Source organism: Bison bison, unplaced genomic scaffold, assembly GCF_000754665.1.
Source record: "Bison bison bison isolate TAMUID 2011002044 unplaced genomic scaffold, Bison_UMD1.0 scf7180017864495, whole genome shotgun sequence".
NCBI classification, from domain to species: Eukaryota; Metazoa; Chordata; class Mammalia; order Artiodactyla; family Bovidae; genus Bison; species Bison bison.
Window position 1 is genome coordinate 1,511,704 of NW_011495054.1, and position 17,283 is coordinate 1,528,986.

At 44.2% G+C, this 17,283-nt stretch overlaps 1 protein-coding gene across 1 annotated transcript in view; it reads right to left on the reverse strand.

Moving 5' to 3' along the window:
* The window catches only part of FBXW8 (F-box and WD repeat domain containing 8), a 113,551-nt gene that overhangs the window by 56,535 nt on the left and 39,733 nt on the right, over positions 1-17,283 (reverse strand). The window contains exon 5 of the mRNA XM_010828550.1: positions 8,220-8,377. Coding sequence (XP_010826852.1) covers positions 8,220-8,377 — 158 coding nt within the window. The remainder of the gene's footprint in view (positions 1-8,219; positions 8,378-17,283) is intronic.

A 17,283-nucleotide genomic window follows, 5' to 3' on the forward strand; every position in this document is an offset into this window, starting at 1 on the left:
GGATGCACCTAGTCTCAGTAGCTGCCTAAGTAAAACACGGTCCTACTGTTCACTGCTGAAAAGAAGCTTGGAGAGACCCACTCCCATCCATCGTACACACGTCAGGAAACAAGAAATCAGTCACTCCAGCCCGGGGCAAGCAGAGTCCTGGACAACGGAGCGTGTGTGGGCACAGACAACTGCACTGGGAGGGCTGCACCAGTGGATAAGCCACTCTGCCTGGCTCCATGGTACCCCAGAAAGATGACTGCTGGCTGTCCCACCTAGGCTTCCACGTGCTGAAGAGCACTGAGTCTCCGCTCTCCGCCTACAGGGACAAATCAGAACTTCTTTGCACCTTAGAAGTGTGTAATCTCATTTCTAACCAAAGAGTGAGTTTTTGAGACAAACTCTGAGCAGGGAGCGGGTTTCGAGTACGCTGCCATTCCCTAATGTGGTGGCTCGAGGCCAAAGGCAGGCAAGCATGGAGCAGATGGAGTCCTGGCAAGGTCTGCACTGTCCCTGCATTAGCAGCATCTGCTCATTACTCAGAACCTTCGCCTGCTTTATCTAATGCTCCAGGAAAAGCATTCTGATTTGATTCATTTCGGTATGGTAACGTGCAACACAATTAGTGGTAAAATCAAACTGGAGAGCGGCCAGAGCTGACAATCGGAAACAAGGCAGAAGAAATATGAGGCCAGTGGGTTGGAATTCAAAAAATCACAAGTGTGGATCATCTTGCCAAATCTCACCACCCCAGGTGGGTATAAGAGTGTTCCTACCGGACAGGGAGGCTAAAAAGGATGTGGGGATGGCTTACTCTCTCCCAGACCAGCTTCCATCTCCGCCTCTGGACTTGATTCCTTCTGTGGAGAATACATGTACAGACAGACCACTGAGGGGGTCTCCACGGCTACAGAGCTTCCCTTTGGCACAACCAGGGAGCTGAAGTTCATTAACTCGTTTTATTGTCTTCTTCTTCTCTGTGGAGCACGGTCACAAATTTCAGACCCCCAAGGTGAATCTCCTTTGTGCCATGGCACTGCCTAACAAGTGCGTGTTCACTGCTCTAGAGAGGAGCACTATGAAACGTGCATTTGATTATCTTGATCTGTCTTTGCCTAGAAGTAGCTACTCATGAATATGTTAGTACAGATATCATAGTTCCAATCTGCTAAACTGAAGGAAGACTAAAGACAGTGCCTCCTGAGGTCTGGGGGTGGGAGGGGCGAATTAAAAGTTGTTGCTTATCTCAGAAGGTAACAATTCCTATCAGCCTGATAAAACCAGCTGAGTGAGAGAGGAACAAGAAAACTCAGGAGCTATCATCAAAGAAACAATCCTAATACTAAAAGGAGTGCGTGCGTGCTGAGTTGCTCAGTCGTATCTGACTTTGTGCAACCCCATGGACTGCAGCCCACCAGGCTCTTCTGTCCATGGGATTCTCCAGGCAAGAACACTCGAATGGGTTGCCATGCCCTCCTCCAGGGGACCTTCCCGACCCAGGGATCAAACCCAGGTCCCTTACAATCTCCTCCTGCACTGGCAGGCGGGCCCTTCACCACTAGCGCCACCTAGCGCCACCTGGGAATTCTAAAAGGAATTTGAGACACATCAAAGATTTCAACGCAAACGATGCAGCCAAGGAAGTACTACAGATTTTACCCACAGAAGGGTAAAATGAAACCCAAAATAGTAAGGCTGAAATGTGATGATGTAAATGTAAGCAACCAGACAGACCACTTGGACAAAATGTAACATCTAGAAACAGACTGAAATACTAAGAGTTTCATATGTAAAAATCTGTAAAGGTAGCACCTCAAACAAGTGAGGCAGAGATGGGCTTTCTACTAAGAAATGTTGGAAAGATATAATCAGATTCATATGCTATTCCAGGATGAACTCTATATTGGTCAGGATTCAAACTTAAAGATAACCCAAAACACTGTCATCAAAAAGAACACAAATGACAAATGCCGGCAAGGATGTGGAGAAAAGGGAACCCTCATACACTGCTGGTACGAGAGTAAACTGGTACAGACACTGGAAAAGAGTACTTCGCAAAACACTAAAAATGTAACTACCATATGACTAAGCAATTCCACTCTGGTATATATTCCAAAAAAACAAAAACACTAATTTGAGAAGATACGTGCAACCCCAATCTTCATAGCAGCATTATTTACAATAGCCAAGATATGGAAGCAACCTGTCCATCAACAGATACAAAGAAAACATGGTGTGTTTTATATACACACACACACACACACACACACACACACAATGGAATACCACTCAACCATAAAAAACAATGGAACTTCCATCTGTAACAACATGGACGGACTTAAGAAGGTATTAAGCTAAAGTGAAGTAAGTCAAACAGAAAAAGACATGATCTCATTTATATGTGGAATCTTATAAGCAAACCTAACAGAAAAGAAACAAGCTCATGGATATAAAGAACAGGCTAGTGGTTACTCCTGGGAGAGGGAAAGGGGAGGGGCAGAGACAAGATGGGGATGGGAGCTGAAGCAGCACAAACTACTATGTACAAAATTTGAAAAGCTACATGGATACATTATCCAGCACAGTGAATATAGTCAGTATTTTATGATAACTAAAACTGGTTTACAACCTTTAAGACTGTGAATTACTACATTGTACACCTGAAATTTATATAGTATTGTACATTAACTATATCTTAATTAAAAAAAAAATTTTAAGCCCTAAGAGTAACAGAAGAAAAAAATTACAAGTGGCAGGTACACATGTGAAAAAATTCAACCTTTCTCACACTAAGAGAAATGTAAATTCAAACATTTGGATACCATTTCTTATCAAAGTGACACCTAACATTTTGAAACAAATAACTTTGCTGATAAAACTTAAAAAAAATGGGCTGGTAAGAATGCTACATAATATAACCCCATTTTCATTTACCTTTTGACACAGACATTTTCTGGCAGGAAACAATCCATCCTGCATGCACATGAAATGTCATATGTACAGGCTTTTCACTACAACACTGTAACAGTGAAAGCAGAAGCAACCCAACTGTTCCTCGATAAAGGACTAAGTAAACAAATCACAGTGTACACAGTGGGATACCATGAAAAAGGAGCGCCTTTCCCAGGCACTGACATGGACAACCTTTCATGCTATGTCTTTAACAAGATGTGAGCATTCTCAGGTTTATTACAGGATTATTTCCACTAGCCAACATATGGAAACAACTCAAATGCCCATCAGTGGATGAACGGATAAAAAAGGCATGGCACAGGGACTTCCCTGGCGGTCCAGTGGCTAAGACTGCACTCGTGACACAGAGGGCCTATGTTTGATACCTGGTCAGGGAACTAAGATCCCACGTGCCACCAACTAAAGATCCTACATGCTGCAACTAAGACCCTGTGCAGCCAAATAAATATTAAAAAAAAAAAAAAGACATGGTGTTAAGTCGCTTCAGTTGTGTCTAACTCTTTGCAACCCCATGGACTGTAGCCCACTAGGCTCTGCTGTCTATGGGATTTTCTAGACAAGAATATTGGAGTGGGTTACCATTTCCTCCTCCAGGAGGTCTTCCCCACCCAGGGATCGAACCTGCGCCTCCTGCATTAACAGGCAGGTTCTTTACCCCTAGGGCCACCTGAGAAGCCCCTTAAAAGACATGGTATATATACCCAAAATATATAACACATAATAAAATACTATTCAGTCATGAGAAAGAAGGAATTCCTGTCATTTTCAACAATGTGGATGGACTTTGACCATATTATGCTAAGTGAGATAAGTCAGACAAAGACAAGTGCTATATGGTAACACCTACATTGTGAAATCTATGTCAAACTTATTTTTAAAAAAACAGTAAAATGGTGGTTACCAGCAGGTAGGAGGCATGAGGGATAGGATTGATGGTGTTTAAAAGTACAAATAAAAAATACAAAAGTATCATTTGTCAAGTGATAAACTTGTTAAGTGATAAATAAATCACAGGGTTCTAATGCACAGTATAATGAAATACAGATAATAATACTGTACTATAATTATGTAATATTATAAATATTGCTACAATGGCCACCATATTACAATATATAAATGTATCAAAGTAACACACTGTACACCTTAAACTTACACAATATTATATGTCAAATTTACTCAATTAAAAAAAAAAAGATACACCATTAAGTGAAAAAAAAAAAAAAAAACGCCAAGGTACGCAACAATGTTATAAAGTAACATGCTGACAAAGGTCCGTAGAGTCAAAGCTATGGGTTTCCAGTAGTCGTGTACGGATGTGGTCATAAAGAAGGCTGAGTGCCAAAGAACTGATGCTTTGAACTGTGGTGCTGAAGAAGACTTTTGAGAGTACCCTGGACAACAAGCAGATCAAACCAGTCAATCCTAAAGGAGATCAGTCCTGAATATTCATTGGAAGGAGTGATGCTAAAGCTCTAATACCTTGCTCACTTGATGCAAAGAGCCAACCCACTGGAAAAGACCCTGATGCTGGGAAAGACTGAGGGCAGGAGGAGAAGGGGCGCCAGAGGATGAGATGGTGGGATGGCATCATCGACTCAATGGACATGGGTCTGAGCAAACTCCAGAAAACAGTGAAGGATAGGGAAGCCTGGTGTGCTGCAGTCCATGGGGTTGCAAAGAGTCAGACATGACTGAGCAACTGAACGACAACAATCTTTTGTTTAAAGGGGGAGAGGAAAGAATAAGAACAGATATCAATACTTTGTATTTATAATAAAGAAATACTGCAAGCTAGACAAACTAAAAAATATGGTTGCTTTAGAATGGAGTGAACAAAAACGGGTAGAAGACTTTGCAATGTACAACTTTATGTTAGCTTGACATCAATGTATTAGTCAAACATATTAAATTACAAAATAAAACCCACTCATTTACTGATTAAAAAATTAAAATCACAAATACACACACACATAACTACTATCTAGAAAAATAAACCATAAACAAAGTTCATTGAAAAATAAGTGACAAATTGAAAAAATATTTAAGAACAAGGACAAGCTTATTTCCTTAGCCCTTATTTTCAACCACAGAAGATAACAACCCAAAGAAAATGAGGAAACTATCCACAGAGAAAGAAATATAAGCACCTAATAACACAAAAGGCTGCATATTGTCACCCTGCTTATTTAACTTATATGCAGAGTACATCATGCAAAAGGCCAGGCTGGATGAAGCACAAGCTGGAATCAAGATTGCTGGGAGAAATATCAATAACCTCAGATATGCAGATGACACCACCCTTATGGCAGAAAGTGAAGAACAACTAAAGTTTTCTTGATGAAAGTGAAAGAGGAGAGTGAAAAAGTTGGCTTAAAACTCAGCATTCAGTATCTTAAAACTAAGATCATGGCATCCAGTCCCATCACTTCATGGCAAATGGAGAAACAGTGGAAACAGTGAGAGACTTTATTTTTGGGGGCTCCAAAATCACTGCAGATGGTGATTGCAGCCATGAAATTCAAAGATGCTTGCTCCTTGGAAGGAAAGCTATGATCAACCTAGACAGCAGATTAAAAAGCAGAGACATTACTTTGCCCACAAAGGTCCGTCTAGTCAAAGCTATGGTTTTTCCAGTAGTCTTGTATGGATCTGAGAGTTGGACTATAAAGAAAGCTGAGCACCAAAGAATTCATGCTTTTGAATTGTGGTGTTGGAGAAGACTCTTGAAAGTTCCATGGACTGAAAGAAGATCCAACCAGTCTATCCTAAAGGGAATCAGTCCTGAATATTCATTGGAAGGACTGATGCTGAAGCTGGAAACTCCAATACTCTGGCCACCTGATGCAAAGAACTAACTCACCAGAAAAGACCCTGATGCTGGGAAAGATTAAAGGTGGGAGGAGAAGGGAACGACACAGGATGAGATGGTTGGATGGCATCACTGACTCCATGGACATGAGTTTGAGTAAGCTCCAGGAGTTGGTGATGGACAGGGAAGCCTGGCATGTTGCAGTCGATGGGGTCGCAAAGAGTCGGACATGACTGAGCGACTGAACTGAACAACACAATGAAAAAATATAAAATTATATAAGCAAAACAAAAACTATGGTGAAACACCGTGGCCACCTAGCAGACAAGCATGAGGAAGCCGTCATTACACTTTTGTATACATACTGTCATATACTTTTGGTGAGACTATAACCCAGTGAAACCTTTTTGGAGGGCAATCTGGCAATACTTATCAATATGTAAAGCATCTGTAGCCTCCAATCCAGTGATTACCAGTAAGTTACCCTGCAGATATACTTGTATAAGTCCATCTCAGTATCTGCTCAAGGATACTGCTTTGCAGTACTGTTTTTAATAACAACAACAACAAAATCCAAATGTGCATCACCAAAGGCCCTAATAAATAAATAATTGTACAGCCACATAGTGCAATACTACACAGGCTGAAAGAGAACAGGGTTTACCTATAAGCACTAATACAGAAAGACCCCAAAACATGTTGTTATTAGGTGAAAAAGCAATGTGTGTGCAAAATGTGAGAGCAACTAGAGGTAGGGCAACAGGGAGGAACACTTCAACTTCTTTTTGGATATCTCTTGTTTTACATTTTATATTTTTGTGCTCTCTTTGAATTTTAACTACTAACTTTTTTTAAACCAAGTATTTAAAAATACATGATGGCAATTGCTTGCCAAGTATTTACTGAAAAGAGAAGTTCCTCTGGCATTCCTACAAGGTTTCCTAATATTTCTGTGCAACAGCAGGGAGGTGACAAAGACAATTTTAACCAACGATGTAAAACCAGCAGCACACTTGCATATCCTCAAAAGCCGGACTTTCAAGCTCATGAGAGATGAGCTGTGAGCGTGCAAATAAATCAGATGCACCGTTCTGTAAGTGTCTCTGTGGAGTATTACATAAACAGCGTGGGATCCTGGGTACGGCCTAAGAGAGACCACCACAGTTCTGGATTCACCACTGATGAACGAGTCAACCTCAAGGAAATCACTTGGCTTCTCTGAACCTCAGTTTCCCAATCTGAAGGGTGTGTGTGTGTGTGTATGTGTGTCTGTGTGTGTGTGTCCCTCAGTTTCCCGATCTGAAGGGTGTGTGTGTGGGGGTGTGTGTCTGTATCTGTTTGTGTGTGGCAGGGTGAGGCTATCAGATTGTTCTGCAGTGTATGATTCTAACAGAGAAGTACTGCAAACCTTTGCATAGCTATATGGGAAAAAACCTCACTGGTAATTTGGCATGTAGGAATCACACTCAAGCTGCTCTTCTGTTATCTCTGCAGGATCTCAACAAACACACCTCATCTATGACATACCCTAGAGACAGCTTAGCTGAATTACTAGAGGCCAAAAGAAAGATCCATCAGTGGTGTCCAAATAATGCCAAACCCAAACAACAGAGTTCATATTGTTAGAGTAATAAAATGAACGTATTTAAGATTTCAGCCCTAATTTTTTTTAATGGCATATGCATATAAAGTTCCCATCAGCTCCATTACCACAGTTCTGTCCTACCTCTGAAGATCTGCAACCATGCCATGACATGAACACTAACATTCTGAAATATCTCATGGTCCTGACATTCAAGCAAGTGGGGAGATTTTGGAGATTCAGACTTCACAATACAATGGAAGTCAGGAGTACGAGAGGTGGTATACGGTATCGTGGCCATTGAAACTATTAGACTCTTCTTACCCAGTTCTGTAAATCCACAGTTGCCAGTACACAAAAAGAATTCTATGAGTCCCAGAGAGACAACATATTACCATAATTTATCTCATATAGTGTGTTAGTGCCAGGAAAAGGTAGACCCTGACTTTTATTTTTCTATTTCCGTATTTGTCAGAAGATTATCTCTGTCTGTCCTCTTTTCACTGTTTCCTTTGAATCAAGCAGAGCCAACAGGAAAAGTAGGCCAAGCATATTTAATATTTTACACCAAACAAGTTATTTGCTTAAGATGGCTTGGCCAGCCTCGTGTCTGGCACTAAAACCCAGCCCGACAGTTCCAGTAGGAATTAAACACCAGTTTTAATGGGTGCTGTGTTCCAATGCCTACTAATGCATTGAGGGTTATTGGCCAACTTCTTCACATAAACACAAGGATGAGTGTATGTGTGTGAACCTGTGTGTGTGCCCACGTGTATGTATGGAGGGATTACAGAGGGGAGCTGGCCACAGCTGCTTAATTTTTGTCAAGCTTTTTATCTTCTCTTAATAGGGAGGAGGGTTGCTTACCATCCTCGTAAGCTGCCACCGCCAGCGAGCTGTTTATCCTCACAAAGGAGACATATGGCTGCATTCCAGGCTCATCCTCCTCAAACTCCGATTCCAGGAAGGGGGCTGTGTAGTCCCAGGTGCGCGTGTCCCACACCCTCACGTCTCCCGACGTGTATCTGGAAAAGAAGGACACATGTGGTTCCAAAGGGGAGCGAATGGCAGGGCCGCGGTGCAGAGCCTGTGGGAGCCTGAAAGCGCCAGTGGAGGAAGACTAGGCAGGTAGGGGCCCACTGCTGCAACGCTGTTTACGCGAGTCACCCCAACAGGAGAGAACGGCAACTCGGGAACAGAAGGCTGAGAACACGCTCCCTGTCCTCGTGGCACAGTGGTGACAATTTCAAAGGAGGATACCGTAATTAAAACACCGGACAGCAAGATCTCCCTGCCTTTCTTTTCGACTATTATACCCCTTCTGCTACCTTAAGTCCTCCCAGTAAAGGGATCACTAGCAGAAACGTGCAGAAGCCACACTATTTATACACACACACACACACACACACACAGGGCTAATGGTCTTACAGGCACAAGCTTTCTAATACCTCATCCATGCATCAGATTTGACTGATTAAAGTCCCTAAAGACTAATTGATTTGCTGAAACAATTAAGTCTTGCCTTCAGCAGCCAGACAGTGCTGCCTTCTCATGAAAAGCTCTTGCCGAAATGCATGACGCTCCCTGGTTTCACCCACTTAGAGCGCGGGAGCACTCACTCTCTCCTATTACGCCTGCCACTCCAACAAATGACTCTCTCCATCACGGCCGCGGCAGGGCCAGAACCTGGTCAGGCACCAGGCCCCGGGGACAATGGAACGGCCAGATGACAAGGTAGTGCGCTGCCTGCCACTGGAGGCCTTTATGCAGAGTTCCTCACAGCTGCTGCAGAGGGTCTGCTTCAACACCGAAGCACCTGTGCCGAGGCGTGTTCGATACAGGCTCAGAGCCTCAGAATGAAGCCACACAAACACAAAGACACGCAGACAACGGGAAAGGTGTTCGGGCTTCCTGAGGCCAAGCCACAGTTCCTTCAGGGCTTCTTTCATCTCACATTCCAAGTGAAACGAAAAAGATAACCCCGAGACTTCTTTAACTACTGAAGTCTACGACATGATACATCTATGAAGTAGTTGTACATCAGTTTCTCACGTGAGGTTTCTTAATAAACCAAGGTTACTCTGATTCGGGAATGCTTCACTTACTAAATGCAGCAGTGTTTTCCTCACATTAGTTGACAACGAATATACACACCATGAATTCAGAGGTCATCCTGTCACACACCCTCTCTAGGCTGCACCACGGGGCTCTCTCCCTGTAGGATGGTACCCAGGGAGTGGGAGTGTGAAGAGGCAGGGAGGAGAGATGTGCTGTCTAAAACTGGACTCATGGGCCTCTGACCACTGATCCTCCAGCAAACAAAAACGCTCACTCCATGACAGTCATTAAGCCTGGTGACACACGAGCAAAGGCAAGACACTGAAATCACCAGGACCAATCGCCGGCTCCCAGACCCTCCAGACAGCGCTTCCAGATCATGCGACCTCAACAAGGCCACCTCAACAGGAACACACACTCCACTGCACCCAAACTACCCGCTGACTCTGACACCCTAAGGATGACTACACCGTTCCCTGGAATAAGGCCACTTGCTTAGCAACAGACACACTCAGAGACAACATGTGTGAATTTCTAGGCTGTGTATGCTTAGATTCTTGAGGTTATCTGAGAAATGGAGAAACAATGAAATTATTAAGTAAGAGATATAAGAAAAGTTCTCAGAATGAAAAACATGAATCTTCAGAAAGAAAGGGAAGTCATAAGAGAGAAAAATATTTGTTTAGAATAAGACAGGCAGGCAGTTAATAAAATCTAAAGTTAACAAGTCAAGAAGTAGCAGTATAAACATACTTAAAATATGGAGGTAAATAGAAAATAAACAGATATGAGAGTTTAAGTGAATCCCTCTGAGAAGTAAATCTGGATGTTAGGAAAAGGTAGACAAAAGTGGGGAGCAAGGGGATTGCTGGTTATATAAATAAATACATGTGCCTATTTTTAAGACACAAAGAGAGACATCTTTGACTATGAATATGTGTTATGTGTGTTTGTATGTGTATATATTACTTTGATTAAAAATAAAATAAAGATACAGTAAATGAAAAAAAAAAAAAAAAATTCTGTGTGAAAGGAACCGGCCAATTCACAAGAGGCGGCTGAGGAGGATGGCAACATCATTCAGAAATAGAAAGAAGTGACAGACAGACAGAGGGGACTCGGGAGCTTTGAGAGAAAGAACTACACCAACCAGGAAAACGCATTTCCTTTCTGTCCGTCTCTGTCATTCTGCTTCTTGTGACCTGCATATGGGAGCACGCCAGTCATCCTCAAGGCCTTTCTGGTGCCCCCGAGGGGATACGAGGAGTTCCAAGGTAAAGCAATGGTGACCAAATCCAAACCTGAAACCCGCTGCACCCCACAACCGTGAGCCATGAAATACAGTCTGCCTCTCTCTTTTGGGGGAAGACAGATGGAGGGCAGAGGCCGCAGAGGAGCATCCATTAATATCGGGAAGGCTCCTGACTGCCTTTTCTTCCAAGAAGTTGTCCCCTTCGTGCTGCAACTCACTCACCTAAAATTAAACACGTGCTCTCCTCAAAAAGACTTGGCCCATGACCAAACTGGCCCGTTGCAAGTTCTTGATTTTGTCAGAGACAAAACTCGTCCCAGGTCACCAGTGCAAAACTGGGGGGCTCCTCAACGCCCCTCTGCCATCATGCACACATCACCACACTACTTACTACACGTGCAGTCCACACCCTTCCTGCTCTCCTCGCCCCCAGGCTGCCTCTGGACCTGGGCCACCCCTCACCCCCAGCCGCCCCACAACAGCCTCCCCACTCCCGAGCCTCACTCACCTCCGGCCACCCAGCACCAGCCAAACACTCGGAAATACTTGACTACGTGGCTCTCTCTCCCTTTCTCCCTCCACCCTCCACACCAGACCACGGGTGCTACCATCTTCCAGGATAGCAGCGTGGACTCTCCTCTGGTGGCAGCTGTGTATGCAGTCATCTGACTGATCACCTCCCCTATGAACCCATGAGCTTCTAAGGCCAGGGGCTGGGTCCTGCTCCCCGCTGTTGATCCAGTGATCAGAACAGCTCAACTAAAATAGCGCTTGACACCTAAGGAGCTCTTTGTGAATCCTGAGGCCTTAACAACACACTGAATGAAGCTTTAACTATCAGCCAGGCACTGAGATCCCTCCACAGACTTACCTCACTCCTCTCCCAGCCTCATTTTCTCCTCTTCCTTAGCAGGAGCCAGTCTCTAGCCGGGACGGTCGGTCACTGCCTTCCACAGCACGGGTGCCTCTGCACCTCGGCTCCCAATTACCCACCTTTCTGGAGCCCCTTCCCTCCTTATGACCCAGCCAGGTGGGCCAACTTTGGCTACACATTAGAATCCCTTGAGATGTGTTTAAACTCCCAAAACCAAGGGCGCACCAGATCAATGAAATCTCATCCTCCAGGGGTGGGACCAGACAACGCTGTTCCCAATGAGCTAAGCAGATTGAGAACCACCCACCTCACTCAAGCCTGTGCTGTGTTGTGCTGAGTCGCTGTCGTGTCCGACTCTTTTCAACCCCATGGCTGCAGCCCACCAGAATCTGTCCATGGGATTCTCCAGGCAAGAATACTGGTGTGGGTTGCCATTTCCTTCTCCAGGGAATCTTCCCAAACCAGGGATTGAACCCAGGTCTCCTGCACTGCAGGAGGATTCATCATCAGCTGAGCTACCAGGGAAGCCCTCACTCAAGCCTAATAACGTCTAAAGGTCTAGCCCAGGCCCCCCTTCTCCATGACCCCTCTCTGCCTCCACTACAGTGCCCCTGAATCTGAAGAAATGGTGTTCCCTGCTACGTCCCATGTGTCCTCAACTTGACCATGAAGGCCCTACCACAGTGCCACAGCCTCCACCACAGCGCCTTACACGCAGCTGAGAGAAGGGGCTCCGCAGGTAACAGCCCGACTGGTTTGAGTGGTACCACCTTCTCTCTGCTGTCCCACTTCCAGTGCTAATGGTCAGTGACACTCCCAGAACACACACATCGAGATGCATGAGCTTCTTCCATTTACCTCCAGACTGATTAAAACCTCTCTACAAAACACAGAATAAATTACGTTATTTCGGTAAATATAAAACTTTCTGTAGATATCCATCTAAGTCAACTCCATTCTTTATGGCGAAAGAGCATGATAACAGCATAAATGTTTTGCTGCAAAAAGACTCACGAGGCAAATACAAAAGACTCAGTGCTCCTTTAAGATGAGAACAGAGAATAAATACCCTGCTTCAGCAGGTACTACGTGATGACTCAGCAACGGGCTCTAGAGTGAACCACATGAAAGCAGCCACGGCAGCAGCGCTCGGACACCACGTTCGTGAACTCGTGCTACAGAAGCGGACGTTTTCCTGAGGAAGAAACGCTGGCTGGGGCAGATGACCTGGACCAGACTCTCGGTGCAGTTTCAAAGTGCTTCCCAACACTGGCCGGGAGAAGCAAGGACAGAGCTGGAAGGGGCGAGGGCTGATTTTTCTCCAGAGCTCCAGATGTCTTTATGGCTGCCTAATGACAATTACACTCAACCAATTAAGACACCACTATGACAGTTGCATTGTCAGGGAGCCTCTGGACCCCAATGTTGATGGTTCTCTAATTAGTGCCTGTGCAAAGTACAATGGCAACTAACGTATTAGCTGATGTAAGAACACTAACGAAACACTAAGGAAGAAAGAAGCCTTTTCCAAACGAGGAAGGCTGCCCCAGCCCACGGCACGCATCAGTGAAGCTGCATGCTTTTCCCAGTCTTTCTCCTGCTTGGCGAGGTTGAGTTTACCTCCAAATAAACAGGTCAGAGACCACAGCTGATTTTTTTGTTGAAAGAATGGGAAAAGAGCCTCTTTCAAGCTCGGCACGCCAGAGTAATTGCCAATTTCAAATTATTTACCACCGAAGAGCTTTCATTAACTAGTACATTTCCAATAAGCAGACTACTTATTTGGACCAAGAGACCTGAAGAAAAACGTAGAAATGTTGTACAGCTAAAAACCACCTTTAACCTTTTTTCCCGTCTAAGTAGCCAAGTGGGGGAGGGATGATTCCATTTTGCTTCCAGGTGCCAGTGCTAATTTGCTGAAAACAATTTTTTCAAGGTTCTTCATCACAACCAGGGGCATTGTTTTCATTTAAGAAGCTGGGCATAAGGTTAAGTGACTCAGCCAAGGTCACAAGAAACATTTTAGTGGCACAGCTGGGATCAACCTGGGTCCCCAGGCTTTTCTCTAACTGCTGCTTTAGCCAGCAAGTCACTGCCTTCTCCAATGACAGTGTCTTGGAAACAAATATGGCTTTTAAGAACTATTTCCATTTGAGTGCAATATAAGGAATTTATCCTCTTCAATACTCTTGACTCAGGCTTGCAGGACACTGTCCCTGACCCTAACTCATCAGTTCCACCACTATAGCTCAACTGGAAGTCAAGAGGCCAACGATGAAAAAGCTCCATGCGCTGGCAAGGGGCGTGGGACTGGGCAAATGCAAAGGTGCCTCCCACACGTGGAACGGTTAAACTTCACCCTCGGGATTTCCTGGGCAGTCCAGGGGTTGAGACTAAGTTTTGCAAAACATGCAGTGTGGGTTCAATTCCTGGTTGGGGGACTAAGATCCCACATGCCTCCTCACAGCCAAAAAAGCCAAACCATAAAACAGGAGCAATACTGTTACAAATTCAACAAAAACTTTAAAACTGGTCCACATAAAAAACAAAAAAAAAAAGTCTTAAAAAACTTCACCCTCTACAGGACCATGCTCAAACAGCCACCTGTAAAACGAAGTCACAAGTTCCTTCTGATCAAGTACTCACAGCAGCCAAAACGAGCCTAGTTATGCGGGCCTCAGGCCAGGAAAGCAAATGGTTTCATCTGTGTGTCAGATCCAGTGAGTCCGTGGTGGTTGCCTACGGCCCTGAGCTGAGGATTCTGAAGCTGTATTGCGCCCAGCTCACTGTAATGGACTTCCCAAGTCCATCGCTGGTTTGAGAGCCAGCAGGGGCAGCATGTGTATAAGTCATGAGCATCCTTCCTCCACGTGACACTCTGCCTGGACAACTCCTCGCTGTCCCTTCCAGACTCAGCTGAGGAGTCACTTCTCAGGAGAAACCTGCCTGGCTCGGAGCCTACCCCGGTGCCTCTCCCGTGTGCCACGGCGCCTGCTCTTCCCTTACCCTGCCTCTCACACTGGCCTGTGACCAGCAATGACTGTATCACATTGCCTGTGAGCAAGGGAGGTGTACCCCTCCCCCGAACAAGGAATGAGTCTGTAGTGTTCCTCTGTGCTTAGTACATGCTCACGAATCTGATTTAAACTTAGAAGATGAAAGTGGTTTAAAGACTACAACGCAATTAGGCCGAGGCCCCTACAAGTGCAGTGCCCACATTTCAAAAAATGTTTATGCCCTTAACATGCAGAGGTTTTAAGAACTAGTCACATACTCCATACTTTCTTCAGTAATACCAAAGATTACAAATCAATGAAAGCAAGAGTATTTACTGTTTTCTATGAAACACAACTGTGCTGTTATTATGCAATTAACAAAATGAACTCAATCCCACAGTGCAGTCTTTCTGTGGAAATGCACTGCTGCAAACATCGAGTGCAGCTTAAGACGCATCAATGGAGAAATAATGAACGTCTTAATGGACCTTATGAGATCCACGCACTACACACTTCAAACTGTTTTCCATACATCTTGGTTAATCACAATCAATAGAGTCAGAGTCAATGATGATTATGCAGAGTTATTGTAGCTGTGGCCCTTCCCATTATTCCTTGGAGAACCTGAGATGGGTAAATGCAGCCATGAGTTCACCAGTATTTATTAAGGATATTCTAGAGCTCCTTCATTAAGGACATAATAAATGTGAAGCTCTCCTCTGGTCTCTTATCAATATCTTACCTCAGACTTATTTACCAGAAGAGCATGTACACCTCACAGCAGAAAATAAATAAATAAAAAGTATTTTTAAGAAGAGGTCCCTAACGGGTAATGATTGGATTCCTTATGGGAAATACTCCAACATCATAATAAGCAGCAGCACAAAATCTATATAACACAAGGTTGAAAGGAAAACTGTCAAGAGTTTTTTTTTTAAGGGGGACAGATAAAGCAAGTCCTTAGTAAATGTAAATACAGAGTGACATTTATCTAAGGCGGTTTTTATCACCAGTGTGTATTTACAAGGCGTCTGCTATCATCTCAAGAGCCTCAAAGTGATCCTAGGTATTATATTATCTAGTGTTATACATTCACATGAAGCTAGCAGAATATCAGAAACACCACCTTGAGGTCTTCAGCTCCTGAACAGAAGGGTTGTAGATTTCAGGGCAAATACACACTACTTCAGATCAAAGCCGTATTTAGGCATGGTTTGTGGTCAATACTAAGGGACATTTTTAATTATTGGGAAAAGTGGTGGAAAAATGGCTAAAAGTAAGACATTACCTTAGACACATGCCTACGTCTGAAGTACTGTTTTCCAACAGTTCTTAGCTATAAACAATAATATTCCAAGAAAAGTGTCAACAGGCAAAGTGAACCCCAAGATTCAGACACCCAATTTAACATACATAGGACAGAAGCTCAAAATGTTGCTTCATGTCTACAGAAGACTGGCAACCCTTTCGACTATCCAAGTCATGTGGACAGTTTTAGTCATAATAAAAGCCAGAACAACAGCCAGAGGTCACTTGGGCTGCTAGAGACATGTAGGCAGTTTTGCTCTGTGTCTTACTTGCCTCAAAGGGAATGGAGATGGGGAAAATCAGTGTAGACCAAATGGGATAACAGAGAACTTCTTAGGGAAAGACGACAGCTAACACTTGGCGACACTCAATGATAGAGATTTCCCGCCAACCATACTTGGGGGTGAAGACAAACACGGATACGCAGTCACCGTTCTTTTCAGTACAGACAGGAAGCGTACCCTAAAAAGGCGGATCACCACAGTAGAAAATGGAAGAGGGGTGGGAAGAGCATTTAGGAGTGTTGACAAAAACCTTACAAAAAGGGGAATGATACTTTTTTTAAATCGAAAGGGGGAAAATGGTCCTCTAATGTGAACAGAAAAGTGTGCTTTCCTATGCAAACTGAAACGCTTCAGACTTATGAATCTTAAGTAACAGTGAGAAGGGAGTTTATTGCAAAACACACCACGGTATACTCCTGGGCATCTGATAAAAGCTTCTGGTGAGCTAACAGCTTAATGGCCAGCACAAGGCCTCCAGTGAGCCCCCTGGCTGACTTTCTCCTCCAAGTTTTACCTGAGAGGCTCTCCTTCACTAGATGGCAGTAAAGCAAACATATTTCTGGCAAAGTATACCTAGCCCTGCATCTCAGGTTATAATGTGACCTTTCTGAACTCATGATGTCATCTGTTTTCAACACCCGTAACTCTCAGTGTGACTGTGGAGAAAGAGGACTCTCTAGGTCTCACAACACAACACAGGACGGGGACGCTGTCACAGCCTCGTCCCTTCTGGTCTTTTCCCTCAATGATAAACATGTCATTTGAGAGACACTCTACAATTCTCGGAGCTCTCACCATAAAAAGAGAAAAAGAAAGAAACCACCACCACGCTTCCTAACCACTTATCAACCATCTTTCTAGGTAACATCTCCTTCTAAGCACACTAAACCTCACCACGTTTCAGGAACGCTACCAGATCACAGAGGAAATGCAGACAGAGGCTCAGCTCTGACAAAAAGAGAAAGGTGGCTTACGCACACAGACCGGTGGCTTCTCAGCACAAGTTGCTCTAGGGTTAAAGAAATGGGAAATCTTAGCAGGCAAAAAAAGTCTAAGGACAGGCTGTGTTTGAATCACATACTTTGTCACAGTCGCAGGGACTTCCAACAGCAGAGAAAAACTGTTTCTGGTATCTTCTGGGATGCTGCACACACTGCCG